The sequence below is a fragment of the Canis lupus genome, chromosome 35 (assembly GCF_003254725.2).
Source record: "Canis lupus dingo isolate Sandy chromosome 35, ASM325472v2, whole genome shotgun sequence".
NCBI classification, from domain to species: domain Eukaryota; kingdom Metazoa; phylum Chordata; class Mammalia; order Carnivora; family Canidae; genus Canis; species Canis lupus.
The window spans coordinates 24,452,515-24,469,822 of record NC_064277.1 but is presented as its reverse complement, the minus strand read 5'-3'; the positions used below and the strand labels follow the sequence as shown (position 1 = coordinate 24,469,822).

The 17,308-nt window shown below is 44.0% G+C and overlaps 1 protein-coding gene and 4 non-coding genes across 12 annotated transcripts; 1 reads left to right on the top strand and 4 right to left on the bottom strand.

Moving 5' to 3' along the window:
* Positions 1-586: 586 nt before the first annotated feature.
* On the bottom strand, positions 587-8,849 carry HMGN4 (high mobility group nucleosomal binding domain 4). 8 transcript variants are annotated; one of them, XR_007408347.1, is made up of 4 exons: positions 8,627-8,849; positions 7,990-8,211; positions 4,978-5,022; positions 587-2,318 (listed from the first exon to the last, which is right to left on the bottom strand). XR_007408347.1 is itself a non-coding variant. In XM_049105922.1 (3 exons), exon 3 carries the CDS (start codon positions 2,231-2,233, stop codon positions 1,961-1,963), a length of 273 nt encoding a protein of 90 aa, XP_048961879.1. In that variant the 5' UTR covers positions 2,234-2,318; positions 7,990-8,211; positions 8,627-8,784; the 3' UTR covers positions 587-1,960. The 8 variants fall into 8 exon arrangements, 6 of the variants coding, with proteins under 6 accessions (XP_048961879.1, XP_025326652.1, XP_025326657.1 ...); XR_007408348.1 differs by lacking the exons at positions 4,978-5,022; positions 7,990-8,211 and adding an exon at positions 4,721-4,934 and having other exon boundaries at positions 8,627-8,838; XM_049105922.1 differs by lacking the exon at positions 4,978-5,022 and having other exon boundaries at positions 8,627-8,784.
* Positions 8,850-9,030: 181 nt separating this feature from the next.
* TRNAV-CAC (transfer RNA valine (anticodon CAC)) lies at positions 9,031-9,103 on the bottom strand. Its single transcript has one exon. It is a non-coding gene; the product is annotated as a tRNA-Val (tRNA).
* A 493-nt stretch (positions 9,104-9,596) lies between these two features.
* TRNAR-ACG (transfer RNA arginine (anticodon ACG)) lies at positions 9,597-9,669 on the bottom strand. Its single transcript has one exon. It is a non-coding gene; the product is annotated as a tRNA-Arg (tRNA).
* A 3,878-nt stretch (positions 9,670-13,547) lies between these two features.
* Positions 13,548-13,621, top strand: TRNAT-AGU (transfer RNA threonine (anticodon AGU)). Its single transcript has one exon. It is a non-coding gene; the product is annotated as a tRNA-Thr (tRNA).
* A 2,967-nt stretch (positions 13,622-16,588) lies between these two features.
* TRNAL-CAG (transfer RNA leucine (anticodon CAG)) lies at positions 16,589-16,671 on the bottom strand. The gene has a single exon. It is a non-coding gene; the product is annotated as a tRNA-Leu (tRNA).
* Positions 16,672-17,308: the final 637 nt, after the last annotated feature.

The following is a 17,308-nucleotide window of genomic DNA, read 5'->3' as shown; positions in this document are numbered from 1 at the left end:
TGCAGCCTTATTCCCTATTCTTCCTCAGCGAGCCAAACAAACACATTTTCACCTCCTGTCTGCTGGAGTGCTTTCCTTGCATATTGACATCTCTTGTTCCTTTATTTCATTAAGTGCTCTGCTCAGATGCCATCTCATCATGAAGGATTTCCCTCACCAGCCTATCTAAATGGCACCCACTTTTACTTGTTAACTTAAGGCCCCTCCTCACATAAATCTGTGTATTTTCTACTTCTCCCTCCCACCCTGACCCAACCATAATATCAGATTGGTGACAGTAAAAACTTTGTTTGTAAAAAAAAAAACTTTGTTTGCTCCTGTGCACTAAGCAGTTGGACAATGCTCAGCATTAGAAAGAGTAAAAATGGGAATAAAACTGTGTAGAAACAAAATTGTCTGTGTATGGTTTGCCTATGTAGAAAACCCAAAAAAATAGAGACATATTACATGAATTAATGAGAGTTTAGCAAGGTTGCTGGATCTAAACATCAAGTTTAGCTAAAAACAGAAACTGCAGTAATTAAAAAGATACCATGAAAATAGCATAAAAACATCTGAAGTCCCTAGGAAATATTAATAAAAGACATTTATGGAGAAAATTATAAAACTTTATTGAAAGACATTTAAAAAGGCTAAATAAATGGAGAACTATATCATGTTCATGGATTGGAAGACTCAACATTGTAATTAGTCTACAAATTCAATACAAATCCAATAAAAATTCCAACATTTTAATTTTGTTTTAGAACTTGTCCATCTAATTCTAAAAGTTGTACAGGAGAGCAAATGGCTAAGAATAGCCAAGATATTCCCAAGGAAGAAAAACTTGGTGGTGATTTTTTTTTTTTTTTTTTTTTTTTTTTGGAGGTGGGATTTGTCCTGAGATAGCAAGATCTTTTTTTAAGTTGTAGTACTCAGGCTTGTATAGTACTGCCACAAGGCTAGACAAATTGGCCAGTGAGTCACCCACATGTGTAGACTTCATTTATGAAAGAGCTGGTGTTATAGATCAGTGGGAAAGAATTAAGTCATTCATAGAGTGGTGCTGGGACAACCACCACTTATCCATATGGAAAAAAAAAAAAAACATTCAACTGAACTATCTCATACTTTTCACAAAAATCAGTTCAGAGCAGACTAAAACCAAATGCGAAAAGCAAGACTATAAAAGGTCTACAATGCAGTAAAGAATAGCTCTATAACTTTGGGTAGGAAATCCCCTACCACCAAGCTAATTTGTATTCAGCTTAATAAGATATTTTTTAAAACCAGTTTCTTCCAGGAGAGAGTTGATAATCCACAACATTTTACAACTTTCAAACTCCCCTCCCCCGAAAGTCAACAGTCTTCGGTTGCTGTTTTGAAAAGGCAGAGTTCTCAGTAGGGGTGGATGTTTCACAAGAGATATGTAAGATCTTTTTGCAGGTCAACTCCAGCATGTTAGAAAGATGCTAAAACTCTCAGATTACAAAAGGGATGATCTGCAAACTATGAGCAGGAACCTTGGCTCTTTTGAGCAACACCATGTTGATGTCATCACCAGAAAGCCTGAGTATTTTAGGAGGCCCAAGGCCACATCAAAACTATTTCAGGAAGTCAGGTATATGCTGATGGCATCAGGAAAGAAGACAAAGTTTTGCTTCTCCACGATGTAAGGCTTCTAAGCCAAAGTGGCTGAATTATGTGAATGTCAGAGAATCCCTCCTGGGAACCAAGAATAATCTTCAAACACAAGGATAGAAGATCTCATCTTCCCCCATTTCAATCCAGCTTCTGAGACATTCTGTTAGTGGTATTTGCACTTTGCATGAAAGAAAAGACAACAACAATGTGTCTTGTAGGCTAACAACAGAAATTTGAAAAAAAAAAAATTCTACATTTTTATAAAACTTGATTAAAGAAAAATAGTATTTCAAACAGTATAGTCACTAGAAGGACAGCGCTATCAAAAAAGTACCCTTCACTTGGCATCCCCACCACCTTCTGCTTTCTGTGACTGGGCTGCAGAAGCATCTAAGTTCTTTGCAGCGTTGTTGCCATCCTTGCCACCCTCTGCTTTGCCCTTTCTCCTTCTGGGCAGCTTCTCTCCTTTCTTGGCAGGGGTCTTTTTAGGCCTGGGTTCTGGTTTTGGAGGAGCCGGTTTAGCAGACAACCGTGCTGATCTCCTCTGTGGCTCATCCTTCACCTTCCCTTTGTCACCTTTAGCATCTCCTTTTGCCTTTCTCTTGGGCATGGTGGCAGCAGCGCTCGGCAGGTAGCTCTGTCAGTCCAGGGAAGGGGTGGTTTCTGTCTCCTTCCCACTGCTCCTAGAAAGATTTCTTTCACAAACACAGAAAAGTATAAACCATGATGGGAAAGACTGACAAATTTAACTACATTAAGATTCAAATTTGACTATGTTAAAATGAATACTTTGTGTAAATCAAAGATACTATAAAAAAGTAAAAAAGGTAAGTTGCAAGCTGGGCAAAGATATTTGTAACATATATGACTGACGAGGGATTTGAATCCAGAATATATAATGAATTTCTACAGATCCATGAGAAAAGGACAAAAGGAAAATTTTAAACAGTGAGCAGAAGCGTTAACAAGTACTTTTTAGAAGAAGCATGAATGGTGAATAAACACAAAAAAGTACTCTTAAAATGCATACTAACATTTCACACCCATTAAACTAGCGGAAACTAAATTGTTTGACAAAATCAAGGGCTCAGTAGATGTGTAACAATGAAAACACCAAATACTGCTTGGATGTGTGTTTATGTGTATACAAATTAGTGTATTAAATTTGAAAACATACTGAAAAGCAATTTCACTTCTGGGTATTTCCTAGAGGAATTCTTAGAAATGTGCACAGGAAAGAAATCCCTACAAGAATGTTTATGGCAAATCTGTAATTTCAAAACACAATACCACCCACCGGCCTTCAATGATAGAATAGGTAAATATGTTTAGTAGCATCTATGCAAGGGAATGCTATTCAGCAGCAGAAACGAGTAGATTACAGTGACACGCAAAAACAGAGATGAATCTCAAGAACATAATGTTGAGCAAAAATGACAGGTTGCAAAATATGTACAGTATAGGTCCATTTACAAGTACAAGAGTAAATGACATGTTTAGGCTACAAGCATATAGTAAAACTAAAAAGAAAAACAAGAGATAAAGATAAAAATCGAAACAGTCACAGCAAAAGGAATTGAGAAAGGGATGGCGGTTGGAGAGTAAAAAGATCCAGAGAAAGGGCTGGGGGTAGCATTCTCTCCCTTGAATTGAGGGTGGGGTGGAGGAGGAGTGACATGGCTGGTGTACTATTCTCTGGATTCTACACAGAGCCATTTTATGTATCTGTTCAAGAATTAATAAAAATTACTTTAAAAAAGTACATAGCCCAAAGCACAGGTTCAAGGATATACAGAATGGAAAGTGATTTGAGTTTAGGTAATTAGGGCCTAGGCCTATGGCTGGCATTCACAAGCACTGTGTGAACTTTTTTAAAGCTTTACGCTAGGACTAGCTACTCACACTTCTGTCCCACCCTTGAAAACATTTCCTGGGGAATTCTGTAACCTATGCCCTGTCCCATTCCACCATGTTTTAATTTAAGAAAAAAAAATTATCTTGTCCCTAAACTGCTCCAGAGTATTGTTTTGTTGTTTTGTTTTTGCTGGACCTCAGTATCTAAATACATAAAGGGCAAACATGATCCTTGAGCAAACTTGGTTTTGATTTTTATGTTCCTTGACCAACAAAAATGATCACCTACAAATGGTGCTAAAACATCAAACTATCTATTTTTCTCCTCAGTTTTTCACCATGACTAGAATTACTGGAAATGTTGCATTTTTCCTTCCTTCTTGTGCAATAGAGGGAGAAGTGTATTAGTATAAAGAAGAAAAGAAGAAGCAAAGTGACTTGAATCAGTCAGTATTTCCCTTGGTACCTTATAAGAAACTTTGGGAACTGAGATTGAAACTGAGAGGAGAAACAGTTCCATGCTCATGCTGAACAGCAATTCACTGAAAAGCTAATGTGAAATTAGCTGGACCCTTCTAATCCCTTACTGTGCTCTTCCTTTGCCTCTAAATAATCGAAATTACTGAGGGCCGAAAAGTCCCTGTTGCCACAGATACACGCTGCAGTTCAACTGATCCAGTAGACTCAACCTGCTCTCTCCTGAGGACATGCTTCCCTAGACATTTTGTGAATTTATGCCTGATTTATTCTTTTTTTTTCTCTCTCCCAAATGTATCACTAAAGAAATGTGTAAGCGATTCTTAGAGAACAAAAGTTTTTTTTTTTTAATCCAAATTCTGACACAAAAAAGAAAATACTTTATAAAGAAAGTACTTGAGAAGGATGCCAGAAATCACATAGGTCAACTCTGGGTATGGTAAAGGTGTGCCCAGAAAGGAAAAGGTAGGAAAAGACAGCTGTTCTTATGAGGAAGGAACCAACGTTGCGAGATATTTTATGGCATGAAAATCATTTGGTCTTCTATTAGGGTAACTTGGTTTACATCCACTGCCCTGGTGCGATTATTAATAATGTCCCCATTCACTCTCAAAAGTGTGCCAATGTGAATAAAAAATGATAATGTCACTGTAAACATTCTGCATATATTTTTAGAGGCCTTTTCATTACCAGAGGATGAGAGAGGAGACCAAAGGGTGAGCTTTTCTTCTAGGACACACTTCCCTACAGAATGGACACTTCATACCATTCTCCTTCCATCTCACTCCAAAACTGTGTATCTTAGCCCATGTCCTGGTGTGGGAACGCTCACAGTCTGTTTCGTGGGCTCAGTCTTCTTCATGTTAGATCCCTTGCAGTCCGTCCCAAGCAGGGGGGCCGTGATCACCACATGTCAAAGGCCGAAACACAGCAGGTAACAATAAAGATAAATTCAAGGAAAACAGGCCACCAGCTAGATGCTGTATTTGAGTATATGAAATGGATTAGTTCCTTGAAACTCACCTTGCGGAAGCTTATCAGGAGACCACAGGCTGACTCTCCAGAGACCTTGCAAATCAGGAGACAGATACACAAATAAGGAAAAAGGGCCAGTGGAATAAAGTGATTTCATTTCCATGAAGGCCAAAGATAGATGGGTAGGGAGGGTTCTCACCACCCAGTGGTGTTAACTGCATAGAAATTATTGGTGGTGGAGGGCCAGGGATTTTTTAGGATAATGAGACTAATCTGTATGAGCTATAATTGTAGATAGATGACATTATGCAGTTAACAAAACTCAACTGTATACAGTGAAGCCTAAATAAATAATGGACTTCCATCAATTGTAACAGATGTATCCCACGAGCGCAAGCTGTTATTAATAAGAGAAACTAATAATAGAACCTACGTCCTGCTCAATTTGTCAAAAAGCTAAAACTGCTCTTAAAAAAATAAAGTCTACTAATTAAAAAAAAACTATTTTAAGAATTAAAAAAAAAGAAGTGATAATTTGTTAGGCAATAAAATATAGAAGTCATAGGATTACAAATATTCCATCATGCATGTGAGAGAAATAAATATTATAAACTGGCAGATAAATCACATAAGTAATTTTATAACTTTGGGAATACAGAGATAGGACTTTCAATACTATCACCAGGGCAAGAAATTACCAAGACATGGCAACAATTTTTAAAGTTTTAGGAATTTAACAATTCCCCTTTGTTAAAATAACACATCCAAGGACAGAATTATATTAACAGAGAACAGAACAAACAAAATAGTTCATGAAAGTGTTGAATCATTCATTTTCACGTTGTAAAGAATCAGACTGAAATCCTTAAGAAAGCTCACAGTTCAACTCTTCATTTAACCAGACTGCTTGTTCTATAATGTGGAAAGGTATCTTTCCCTCAGCAGCCTCAAGGGAGAGGGAACATCTGCCCCATCCTTTTTTAAAAATATTTTTGTTAGCTATGAAGACTTGTATTTTTCATTAGAAACAGACCCATGAAGTTTAAATTAACCAGCAGAAGTAGCTTCAAAGACCTAAAAGTCAAATAAGAAGCAAATAATCTATTTCATCTGAAACAGAAATATGCAAATGATGAGTAATGAGGAGATGCAGGGTACTACAGTTTTCTGTGAGGTTAACTGGTGGAAATTTTCCAAACTGTGGCAATAATAATATATATATAAAACGTCAATCTCAGTCCCCAAAAGTGAGCTGAATTTGTCCCTCACCCAGCCCCCACCCAAATTCATTGGTTGAAGTCCTAACCCCTAGGACCTCAGACTGTGACTGTATTTGGAGATAGGGCCTTTAGAAAGGTAGTTAAGGAAAAATGAGGTCATGCGGGTGGGCCCTAATAATAGTAGATTAGAACACAGACAACACAGAGGGGTGACCATGTGCAAGCTAAGGAGAGAAAGGCCTCAGAAAGGACCAAAGCTGCCACCATCTTGATGACTGACTTCCAGACTTTAGGACTATGAGAAAATAAACTTCCATTGCTTGTCATATGTGGTCAGTAGCACTTTTGTTACAGCAGTCCTGGCACCCACCAACACAGGAGAATAGAGCGTAAAGACCTTAGTGGCCTGCGACACATCTTGGATTAGGTACATTCTGAGGTTTTGCATAGCTCTCAAAATCCTTTTCCTGGTTTTTTTTGTTTTTGTTTTTTTTTTTCTCTTTCACTGTAAGCTTGTCTCCAGTATCCATGGAGCAAATCCTACCTCATCCAATACACACACATCCCTCCATTTCCAGCAACCATGTACAAGGCACATTTAAGCAGCATTCTTCTGCTCCCTTGACTGTTACTGACCTGGATCTCAGGGAGATAGTTCTAACTTGGGTTCTAGTCTCAATCCCACCCCAAAGTCAGAAGGCCACCTTCTTCTCTCTGCACCTTGGGGTCGGAGGGAAGACCTGGAAGAAGACTGCTAACACCAAGGTTAGGAAAGAGAGAATAAAGGACATAACACAATTAAATAAAAAATTGTACATGCAGGGTGTGGTGTGCCACAGGAGCAAGAGCTCACATGGCGTCAGCCATTACCTAGAGCCTTTTTGTTCTCCACCTTCCAAATGAATTATCAGCCAAGGTGGGCAGCCTTAGCTTCCATTTGGCATTAAGTGAGGGAGGCAGGGAGGGAAGGGTAGTAGGAGAAGGTAAGAACAGGCAGGGTGTCTCAAAGGGTAGGGCTGCTTCTGCATCTTGCCAGAATACACCTGGTTTGAAGAAAAGCAGAGAGCCACAGGCTTCCAGTGAAACTGTCCCCCGTCTGCAACTAGTTGGCTTGGGGCACACATGGTCTCCCAGCTAAGGTACTCCTGCCCACTGGCATCCCAGAAGGATGGGAGAGGACAAATCTGCCAGCATCTCCCAGGTTCCTGAGACCCGTGCCTCCTTTCAGGGCACCTCTGAGTGATAGAGGAGAGATTTCAAATGAAAATGTCTTGGGTACATTTCTATTGAGCACATGCCAAAGCTTATTATCTTGCTAACAAGGAAATTAAAAAGATGACAAAAGCAAAGGTTTTGGGATGCCTGGGTGGCTCAGCAGTTGAGTGCCTGCCTTCCATCCAGGGCAAGATCCTGGCGTCCCAGTACAGAGTCCCACATCGGGCTCCCTGCATGGAGCCCGCTTCTCTCTCTGCCTGTGTCTCTGCCTCTTTCTCTTTCTGTGTCTCACATGAATAAATAAATAAAAACTTCAAAAAAAAAAAAAAAAGAAAAAGGCAAGGGTTTTTGGAATAGATATGAAAATGGAGGAAGAAGAGAAAGAAAAAAAGAGTGAAAGAAAGAAACAGCTCATTCGATAAAGATTGCCCTTTCTTTTTTATATTATGGTCGTAAAAACACCGCATTCATAGCAATCATTTCAGGGAACCTAGAGCAATGGGATCTGAGAGACCAGGCTTGGCTAACCCCTAAAAATAGCAGTAGTAGTAGCAGCGGTAATAAAAATAATACAAGTATTAATTGTAGTAATAATTCATCTAGGAGGGAAATCCCGAGGATATACCTGAAGCTGTCCGGTGGAATGTTAAGACTTCTGCACCAGAAAAGCCTTTGACGGATCCCATTAACACGGAAGCAGGCCATGTATGGCAAAACAGAGGTAGAGGCCAAACACTGGGGCTCAAGACCTGATTTTAAACGGGGGCTACCAGGTGCTTTTCTCAAGCTTCAGGGCAATACGCGGAATCCAGCTGGTCCGTTTCTTAACTTTGGGATCGTTTTCTTTCTTTTGGCGAGGAAAGCAGAAGGCCACGGTGAAGGTAGCCCGAGGCGCGGCCAGGGAGAAGGCGGGGAGAGTACGGGCCCGCCGCGGCCCTGCAGCTCACGTCCTTGCAAGGGCTCCCCCGCCCCCGGTCGTGCCCCGGCGTCCCCGCGGGGCTGTAAGCTCAGGAACCCAGCACCGGTCGTGCCCCGGTCGCCCCCCCCCCCCCGGTCGTGCCCCGGCGTCCCCGCGGGGCTGTGGGCTCGGGGACCCAGTGCCGGCGCCCCGCCCCCCCGGGCCAGCAGCGGTGCCGTTACTCCGGAGAGGCGGGCCAGGCGGGCCCTCACGGCGACCCGGCTCGACTGCGGAGGCCCCCGCACCCGAGACTTGGGGGACCTCCCCACGCACCCAGGCGCGCCCCGAGGCCTCCGCCGCTTACCCGAGTCCGCGACCGTCCGGGAGGCGAGGGCGCCCGGCTGCGGCCCGGGCCGCGCGGGTGCCCTCGGCTGGGGCAGGGCGGGCACGGGCCGTGGGGCGGAGGAGAGACGCGCGCGGCGGGCCCTGCCGGGGACAGGAAGGTGACCGGCGGCGAGGAACCGCTTCCGGGACTGCGGGCAGCAGCTACCTCGCGTCGGGGCAGGGGAGAGCCGTCTCTCCCCTCGCGAGACGTCAGGCCGCCGCCCGGGCCGCGAGCCCCCGACCCGCCTGGGGCGGCGCCGCCTCAGCACTATGGCCCGGCGACAGGACCCCCAAAGGCTGGGGAGCATATTTCTGAAGGCGTGGTATTTTTAAAAATCACATAAAACAAAAGTTTGAAGAATGAGTCGCAAAACGGAGCGCACCTGTTTCCGCCCGGTTTCGAACCGGGGACCTTTCGCGTGTGAGGCGAACGTGATAACCACTACACTACGGAAACCAGCCGCGAGGCTGCCTCGCTCGAAGGTAGTTGTCCCTGCGGAACACGCCCCGCGCTCGCTCTGCTCCGCTCCGCTCCGCTCCCCCCTTCCCCAATCCCTGCAGCCGAGCTTCGTTCGCGGGTGCGTCGGTGCTTGCACGTTGAGCGCTCGCACCTGACAAGGCGGTAAGACGCGCACATGGAGTCCTTCCAGAGTACATGCCTGAGGCCAGAGCCTTAACAATTCACGCTCAAAATGGCCAGACGGAGGAAAACTAGAGAGACTACGATCTTCACGCGTTTCGACCGGAACGGGCACGCCCCGGGACGGCGCGCACTCAGCGGCCGAGCCGCGGCATCCGCTCTGCAGTGGCGTGGTGATCCCCGCGGTGGTAAAAGCGGGGGCTTTCTCGCCGCGGAGAACTTGCAGGAGACTCCCTCTGCGCGAGGTCTGGAACCCTGCGTCCCTCGCCGCCGAGGCGTGGAGGGAAGAGTAAAACGGAAGCGCGCCCACCGAGCCAGCCAGGAGTCGAACCTGGAATCTTCTGATCCGTAGTCAGACGCGTTATCCATTGCGCCACTGGCCCCGCATGCGGGAAGGGGGCGCCTGCAGGTCTTCGTGAGGACTCGGGTTCCGGCGGGGCCCGACGCCAGGCGTCCGCGCTCTGGTCGCGCTCCGGCCGCCGCGAGGATGCTCCGGGGCAGCCACCTGCTCGCCGCCCGCATTCCCTCTTCATCCACGCGTTCGCGCCGCAGCCTGTGTCACCCACCGTTCAAGGCTCTGGAAGCGGAGCCTAGAAGAAAACAGGTGTGATCCCTGCCCATCGAGGAGATTACAACCGTGAATCACTAAATAAGTAGAATAATTATGATAAGCACTTGGAGGAAAATAAACCGGGAAGTCCAGGAAAGCCCAGCGGAGTCGGGGATCAACGATAGAGAAACGCGGCCACCGGGGGAAGGAGCCATTGGAACGCTGGAGGTCAGGGCGGAAGCCAGGAGGGACCGGTGCGCGCAGGCGACCCCCGCGAGGGCTCTGCGTGGGACCTGTAGGAAACTGGAAGTCGTTGGGGGATGGCGTGATCGGACATGCTTTCTTGTCTCTCCTCGAGTCGTTAAAAAATTTCCATCTCAGTATTTACTAAGCAAGACTCGGTGCTAAGCACCTGCTCTGCCTGTGCTTCCACCGCTGGGCCCCACCGCACAGCATCTGACACCTGTCAATGGAGCATCATCAGCCCGGACACACGGGAACGCTCACGGGTTGCCTTCTCAAATAAGCATCTCTATTCTCTTACGTGTGCGGTTCAGCCTCTGTATTCCTGAGGAGTCAGCGTTCTCTCCATGCCTGGGTTGAGCGTTGTAAAGTTGAGGGCTGTTGACAGAGAGAGTAAAACTGCCTGACGTGGAGAACATAGGCGCTGAGTTTAGAAAATACTTGCTTTCAGCTCGTAAGATTGCAGCAGCCCTTAAGAAGAATATGCATCTTGCTACTCTTTTCTGCATAAGTCAAAGTACACCTCGTTGGGAATTCCACACACACACACACACACACACACACGCCCATGGTAGAACAGGGGACTTCTGACGGGGGTTTTGTCCTTGTACCCCTAGGGCACTTTGGTGGTTATTGATTGCTTCACAGAATAATAATTTTAAATATAAAGAAAAAAATAACGTAAGATTTCAAAGGGAAATCAATTATATTGAAATATGTTGTCAAAGTATTAAAATGGAATATATGGTAATATTTGTGCTCCTTTATTAATGCACTGAATGACAATATACAGCAGGAGGTCTAATAAGTACTGTGATTTCAAAGCACTTGTGAGCATAAATGGTATTTAAAGAAATTTGTAACAACTGTTCTTTTATATGAAATATTCGTGATTTCCAAAAGCGATAAAGTAAAAAGGACTGAAATACAAGTGTGATTTGTTGCCTGCATTCATAATGGAAGAAACCCCAAAATTTCAGTAGCAAGTTAGTCAAAATAAAAATGTATTTTCCCATCCAAGTTCACAGACTATCCGGTCCCTAAAGGAAGCAAAAGACTTCTAAAGAGAAGTTTGGAAACATGAACAATTTGCCTGCGTTTTCAGAAATAAAGCAAACTGGGGTACTTCTTGGTTCTGTTTTATCCTCATCACATACTCAGGATAGGCAGGCCAGATCCCACGGTGTCCCTGGAGCCACGGGTCCCATCCTGCACCTCTAAAATGGGCTTCCACTCAGATAGCTGGAGGCCCTGTCCACATTTGCTCTGCTCATCCGCTCACCAACAAAGACCTCTCTTTGTTTTGCAGGTTTTGAAAGCTTCTCCTGCTGCTTCAAATTTCTTAGCCATGTTCACAAATGGACATGAGCTGGGGCAGGCTTTCACTTTGTTTTTGGAGATCTTTATACTGCGCCTTCTTTTCTGAGAGTTCCAGTTTCTAGTTTCCAGTCTTTTCTTTAGTGGTTGTATCAGTCAGAGAAACAGAGTCCAGAAAAAATAGAACCAGTAGAAGAATATAAATGAGTGAATGAATGAATGAATGAATGTTTCTAGGACTGGCATGTATGAAATCTGCAGGGCAGGCCTGTACTTTAATAAAATCTCAGGCAGAAGCTGAGACTACAGTCTTGAAACCAAATTTCTTCTTCCTCAGGAAAACCTCCATTTTGCTTTTAAAGCCTTTCAACTGGTTGGAAATATTAATGGGTTATAAATAATAATTGGTTCAACTGGCTAGCTTATCCATATTACTGTGGATACTTAGGGTCAAGTAATTGTAGATTTAACCATATTTACAAAATATCTTCACAGTAACATGTAGATTACTGTTCAGTTGAATAACTGGATAGCATAGCCTAGTTGAGTTAATACACCAAGCTAACTGTCACGGTGGTAGACTCCTCTCCTTTTCTGTGTCCCAGTATACTTGTTCTTCTGGTTTCCTTCTCAAACATATGGAAAATGGCACTGTCTGCCCCTCCCACGCTTGTTTACATTAATGTCAGCAGGCTGCGACACAGAGATCCCCACCTTCTCCAATTTCAGATTTGTGGGACAGAGCTAATGTAAGAGGCCTTCCATGGTCTTTGCTGGTCACACTTGGAATTGAGTAGAAGAGAGAATTCACACCCAGATTTCTGGAAACAATTGCTCTAAGTCTCAATTTTTTCCCTCTAGCTTGTTAAACAACTGCCTTCCCAGAATTTCAGTGCAAATGTAGACAGCTGCTAACCAAAGGGAAAAGCCAAACAAAATACTATTGGCTCTGCTGTCTTTCTGACTGCCACAGTTTGATCAAAGCCATATGAGGTGTGACTGTGCTGCTTATGACTATATTAGCTCCAAGTGCACTAATAATATAATGGCTACTCTTATCATATTAAGGAAAATAGGTGATTATTCCTTAGAGTCTCAAACTAATTGTATAGACTTTCTATGTTTTACTGAAATGAGAAATCTAGTAGAGTCATGGGCTTTTACACCTCACTCCCCCACCTCCCATCATATATGTAGGTGGAGGTAAAGGCCTCTTATAGTGTGACAGAGAACTCCTTCAAATATTGATAGAGTTTAGAAAAACTAAAATATTGATTTCAACATTATCACCATGACAATAGATTTCAAGCAACACAACCAATCATCATCTCATAGGGGAAGTTACTTTCGCAGTTTACGGCAACAATTGGGAGTTTCACTGGTGCTTACTGTTCAAATTTTATTCCCAAGGACAGATTTATTTTACAGAGAATAGAATAAATTGGGAACACTTACAAATACTCACATGAGACCTCATGACAATCTAGAAATTCTTATGAATGTCTCAATTTGACATCTTACCAAACAGATCCTTTGCACAAGTTTTGGGACAAGAAAGCTTCTCTCCCTCTGTAGTTGCAGAGGAGAAGGGACTGCTCTCTCCTTTCTCTCTAAGACTAGGTCTAATTATGAAGTCTTGTATTTTTAAGGTGTGATTCTGGAATTCCACTAGCTAACATTATAAGCAAGAAGCAGGCAGGTGGAAGCTAATTTTCTGGAAAGAAATGGGGTTAAGGAATGACTGAATTTTTAATTAAAGACTGAAACATAGGACTGAGAGCTCGCTCCCTTCGGGGACCAGTTCTGGGTGCTGGGAGTATTCTGGTGTCAGTGTGGTGTGTTCCCTCCCTTGGGCCTCAGGTCCCACTCCCACTCCCCGCGGAGGCAGGAGAACTGCCCTGCTCGCAGTTTCTGGGACAGGACGCCTCGGGCTCCCGCGGGAAGGGACTCAAGTTTTCCTGTAGTCGCGCGGTTTCTTAGGTCTTCGTGGTGGTGAAGCGGGATTGACTCGTCGTTAGGGTCTGGGGTCGTCGTGGGGGTGAAGCATTTGTGTTGCTCCTGAGCCTCTATAGTGAGAAAATCCAGAGATGCACACAACAAAAGCAAAGATCATTCCCTTTCACAGTCGATTTAGGAGCCGGTGAGCGTGTTGGCTCCGTGGCTTAGCTGGTTAAAGCGCCTGTCTAGTAAACAGGAGATCCTGGGTTCGAATCCCAGCGGGGCCTTTTGTGATTTTCCCACCCTCAATAAAGAGGATGAGTGATCAAAGTGTAATATTTGGGATAGATTACTCTGCAGAGTTTGGAATTTAACTCTACTGTTTTATATGGGTCTGAGGGTGGCCTCTCTGTTTGCATAGAGGAAATGTAAAGATGAACTTACATTTCTTTAGGGAGAAAGAATTTCTACCTTATGTCTTTTTCCAGGCCTAGAGTACAGAATTCTATCAAATGCAGAGGACAGCTGAGTCACCGTATAGAAGTCAATACTAAACCACTACTTAATCCCGTTACTGAATTTGACTTAATCTTCACCCCCCTGCTCCATAGGGTCCAGGAACACCTTTACTGGGATGCTTCCAGCCAAGAGGCCCTCAATTGATTGCATGAGGTAATAGTACTGGCTACTAAAATGTATAGAATGTTCCAGGTGATGAATCTAACCATCTCTCCCAAAAGCTTAAAAGCCTTTCTAACTCTCCATATTTTCAATCATGAAAGTGATTTATACGTACCGGTGGAAATGACTTAATCAAATGCTTGTTTATTCAAGCGGTGACTATTTGTCCAGAGCCAACTATAAGGCAAGCACCATACTAATCACACATGGGTCCTGAATTCTGTTCTAAAAAGACTAGGGGACGGTGTGGCAAACAATTTAATGGCAGTTCCAGGATGGTAGCATGGAATAATACTGGGAGTGGGGACACTGTGGGACATGGTTTGCTATTTAACCCAGACTGGCGGAGATAGAAGGAAGTGGGGGAAGACTTCATGAAAGAAGTGACATCCAGACTGAGCATGAAGGAAATGTAGGAGACTTCTTGCAGACATGAGAGTGGATTGAGGAGAAGGAGTGGAAAAAGTGCTCAGGGCAAAAGGGAAACTGTGTGACCAGAGGTGTGAAAGGGGATGCCCAGTGCAGGTAAGTGGAAGCAATGAGGGCAGGGAGGTATGTCTGCACCTGAAACTCTTCCGTGTCTGGAGATGACCAAAGGCCTTTGGGCATCCTCATCATTTGTGGCCTCATGAAGATCACAGATGGACATGACCTGATAATTGACAGTTATCAAGTGCTTCATGTTCATTTGTTTTGTTTTGTTTTTGCTTTTTGGTTTTGTTTGTGTTTATGTTTGTGTTTTTCAAAAAGACCATGTGTTACCAAAGCAGAAAGGGTGGCATTTGGAATTTACCAGTTGTGAGTAAGTAGAGTCTACAGCTGGACTGCTGAAATTTCTGTGAGGAGGTGGAGCTGGAATTCCCATTTCACCCCGGATAGCAATACTCATCTACTTGCTTTTTATCTTTGTTGCCACCCTGTCTACTTCTTGGGGCAAGGGCTATATCTCTGGATCTTCAGAGTTCAACATAGGCCCCAGCAAACAGCAGGTGCTCTATTGGAACAAAAAAATATCGTTTATCCGGTGTTGGTTATTTACCAGGCATTTATTATTTGCCAAGTACTTAATACATACTAAGTTATGCGATTCTCACAGCACACTTACAAAGGATTGTTCAATTATTTCCCATATTTTAAAGAGGAGGGCACCAAGGCAGAGGGATACAAAGTCACTTGCCTGGAAAGTCATAGAGTTCATAAGTGGCAGAGTCAGGGGTGAGCTCATGTAACCAGAATAGCATTAAGTCAACCTGTTGGCCCCCCAAGTATCTCCGAATGCTTCTCCTCTTTGCACCTATTTGCTGTTCCCTCCTTTGTCATGTGCTGCTGAGACCCAAGTGGGGACTCAAAACGGGCAGAAATGGACTGAATATATGGCCACCTGGACAATAAGGAGAAACCTACTTTGGTTGTTCTTTACTAACCTTATTGATGACCATCTTTCTAAGAAATACCAATTCATTTTTCTTTCACTATATGTATGAATGTTCCTGTGAATTTTAAGGAGTTTGGGAGAGGGCAGAATGATTCTGAATGTCAATGATCACAAAACAGATTTGCCCCATTTGCTGTCTTTCTAAGTGAGTATTTGATTAGATTTCTTTTTTAAAAAGGAACAGTGGGGAGAAAATTCCAGTTACCTGAGATTTTTTATTATTTGGGGCTTTGCAATAAATTGTGTAAGAATAATAATATTCACTGTCCAAGTTTTGAGTTCAAAACAGAAACACCGTATGCTAATATTTGTAATTAGCTATTGATGCTTAAGATAAGCAGGCTGGACATCAGGAACCTTGAATTTGGGGAATATTTCTGAAGATGTCACTACACATGAATTTCTGTGTTTCTAAATCACATTCCCTGGGTCCTGAATCCTTTTCTGAAGCTCAAAGTTTGCAAACCGTCAGACTCTCATGCTCTTGTGACAGGGAAAGCTTCATAATGGAATAGATGGGAGGATGTTCATTGAGAGCACCTTTTCTGTGGTGGGGAGGCATGGGACCCAAACTGGGAGTCATCCCTGGGTGAGTAGGCAAACACACACTTGTGACAATTGAAAGAAATTGGTCTTTTTTTTCCAGGCCTAGATGTACATACAGCAGCATAAATAAACCTGAAAGCCATGGTAGGACGGAATATGGTAAAAATAGAATGATATAGGAGGCAGCGTCATTTATGTAAATTAAAGAGGGAAGCACTGAAACCAAAAAGAAATGTTCTACAAAAAAACATTTAGAAAGGAAAAGATGACCTCTCTCCAGTAATTTCTTACGGGGGTGAGGGATGAGAAATAAGCTTGAAGGTGAATATTAGAAAGAAATCTATAAGTAAACAGAACAAAAGAGGGGTCCTGGGGAACATCATCAGTGTTTGTGATTTAGGAGTTGACATGCCTTTCATTCCTTGAATGTGAGAAAGATAGGAAATGAAGGTAAAACTACTAGAGCTTATGTCTTCTAGATAGAGTGCTTAATTTTAGAGCGTTGATAAGAAATTTTGAAATATTGATCATTCCACACGATGGAGAATATAGGAAAAGGAGGCAGGATACATTCAATTGCTAAAAACGACTTTGTCAGGAGTGGGATTCGAACCCACGCCTCCAGGGGAGACTGCGACCTGAACGCAGCGCCTTAGACCGCTCGGCCATCCTGACTCACTGGAAGTGTCCCTGGCTCTGAATATATTTCTGGGCCTCCGGAAACACTATTAATTTATTCAAGATAAGGGACTTCCCCGGAGAAAGAGTTAAAGTGCGCCGGGGTAAGCCGCCGGCGCGCCCGCCTGGGAACCGCCGCACGCGGCCGGGTTCCCGGGGCGGCCGAGGAGCACCTGCTCTGCGACCTGGATTCCAGGCCCCGTGGAGGGCGGGGCGGGATGCGGGAGAAGAAGGGCACCCTCCCTCCACTCTCGGGGAGTCCTGCAGAAGGCCACCGCGTTCTCCCAGGTCTTAGGCCGCGGCAGGTGAGTGCGGCTGAAGCCCAGCCCGCAGGTGCTCACTCTGGGAGCCAGGTTAGGAGGCCGGCTGGTCTGGCTCCGGGTTCTGAGTTCATTTTGCTCTATGCACTGAGGACTTACGGTGTTACTCTATGGATATTTTACTGCAAGAGGTAGTTTGAAAAAAAAAAGGGGGGGGGTTGGGGGGAGTAGTTTCTGTATCTAGTAAACCTGGCACAGGGGGCCCTTGATACCATGCAGCCACCTTTCTAAACATACCTAACATCATATATGACCTTTTCTCGCCAAGTGTTACAATCAGGATCCTGTGGTCAGAAAAGCATTCACTGCAAGTC